Here is a 533-nt window from a genome sequence, read left to right on the forward strand (position 1 = left end):
GGCGGTCGGGGAGGTGTTTAGCCTTGATCCAGCCCCCGCAAGCGTAGCCGAAAAAGTCCTCACACGGATTCACCGCCCGGTCCAGCGAGCTGAGAATGGAGCTGGTGACGGAGATGCAGGCTTCCGACAGGCACACGGCGGGCGGCCCTGCGGGTGGGAAATGATGGGCTCAGGTTCAACACGGCGCAACGAGCCACGTAGAGGAGCATCCTGCCCCGCAACGAAGGATGTGGGCAAGTATCCCACCTGGTGCCTGAGCATCCCATCCCGTGCCTTAACATCCCACTCCAGGGCACGAAATATGGACCAGTGTCCCATCCCATGCCCAAGCACCCTGCCCAGGGTGAGGGATTCAGGCAAGCACCTCTCAGGCAAGCACCTCATCCTGTGCCCAAATATCCTGCCCTCTGCGCAAGCATCCCACCCTCGTGTGAAGGATGTGGGCAAGCACCTCATCCTGTGCTCGAGCTCACGGGTAACGGATGCAGAAGAGCATCCCCCACCTTGCACGTGAGCCTCTCGGCCCAGAGAAA

General features: G+C 61.4%; 1 protein-coding gene across 1 annotated transcript in view; it reads right to left on the reverse strand.

Annotated features, from left to right (window-relative positions):
• The window catches only part of ECE1 (endothelin converting enzyme 1), a gene marked incomplete at its 3' end in the record, with an annotated part of 7,311 nt that overhangs the window by 5,458 nt on the left and 1,320 nt on the right, over positions 1-533 (reverse strand). Inside the window, exons 3-4 of the mRNA XM_009873337.1 lie at positions 378-419; positions 4-147 (exon numbers count right to left, since the gene is read on the reverse strand). Of these exons, the coding sequence (XP_009871639.1) occupies positions 4-147; positions 378-419 (186 nt within the window). The remainder of the gene's footprint in view (positions 1-3; positions 148-377; positions 420-533) is intronic.

Source organism: Apaloderma vittatum, unplaced genomic scaffold (assembly GCF_000703405.1).
Source record: "Apaloderma vittatum isolate BGI_N311 unplaced genomic scaffold, ASM70340v1 scaffold6617, whole genome shotgun sequence".
NCBI lineage: Eukaryota > Metazoa > Chordata > Aves > Trogoniformes > Trogonidae > Apaloderma > Apaloderma vittatum.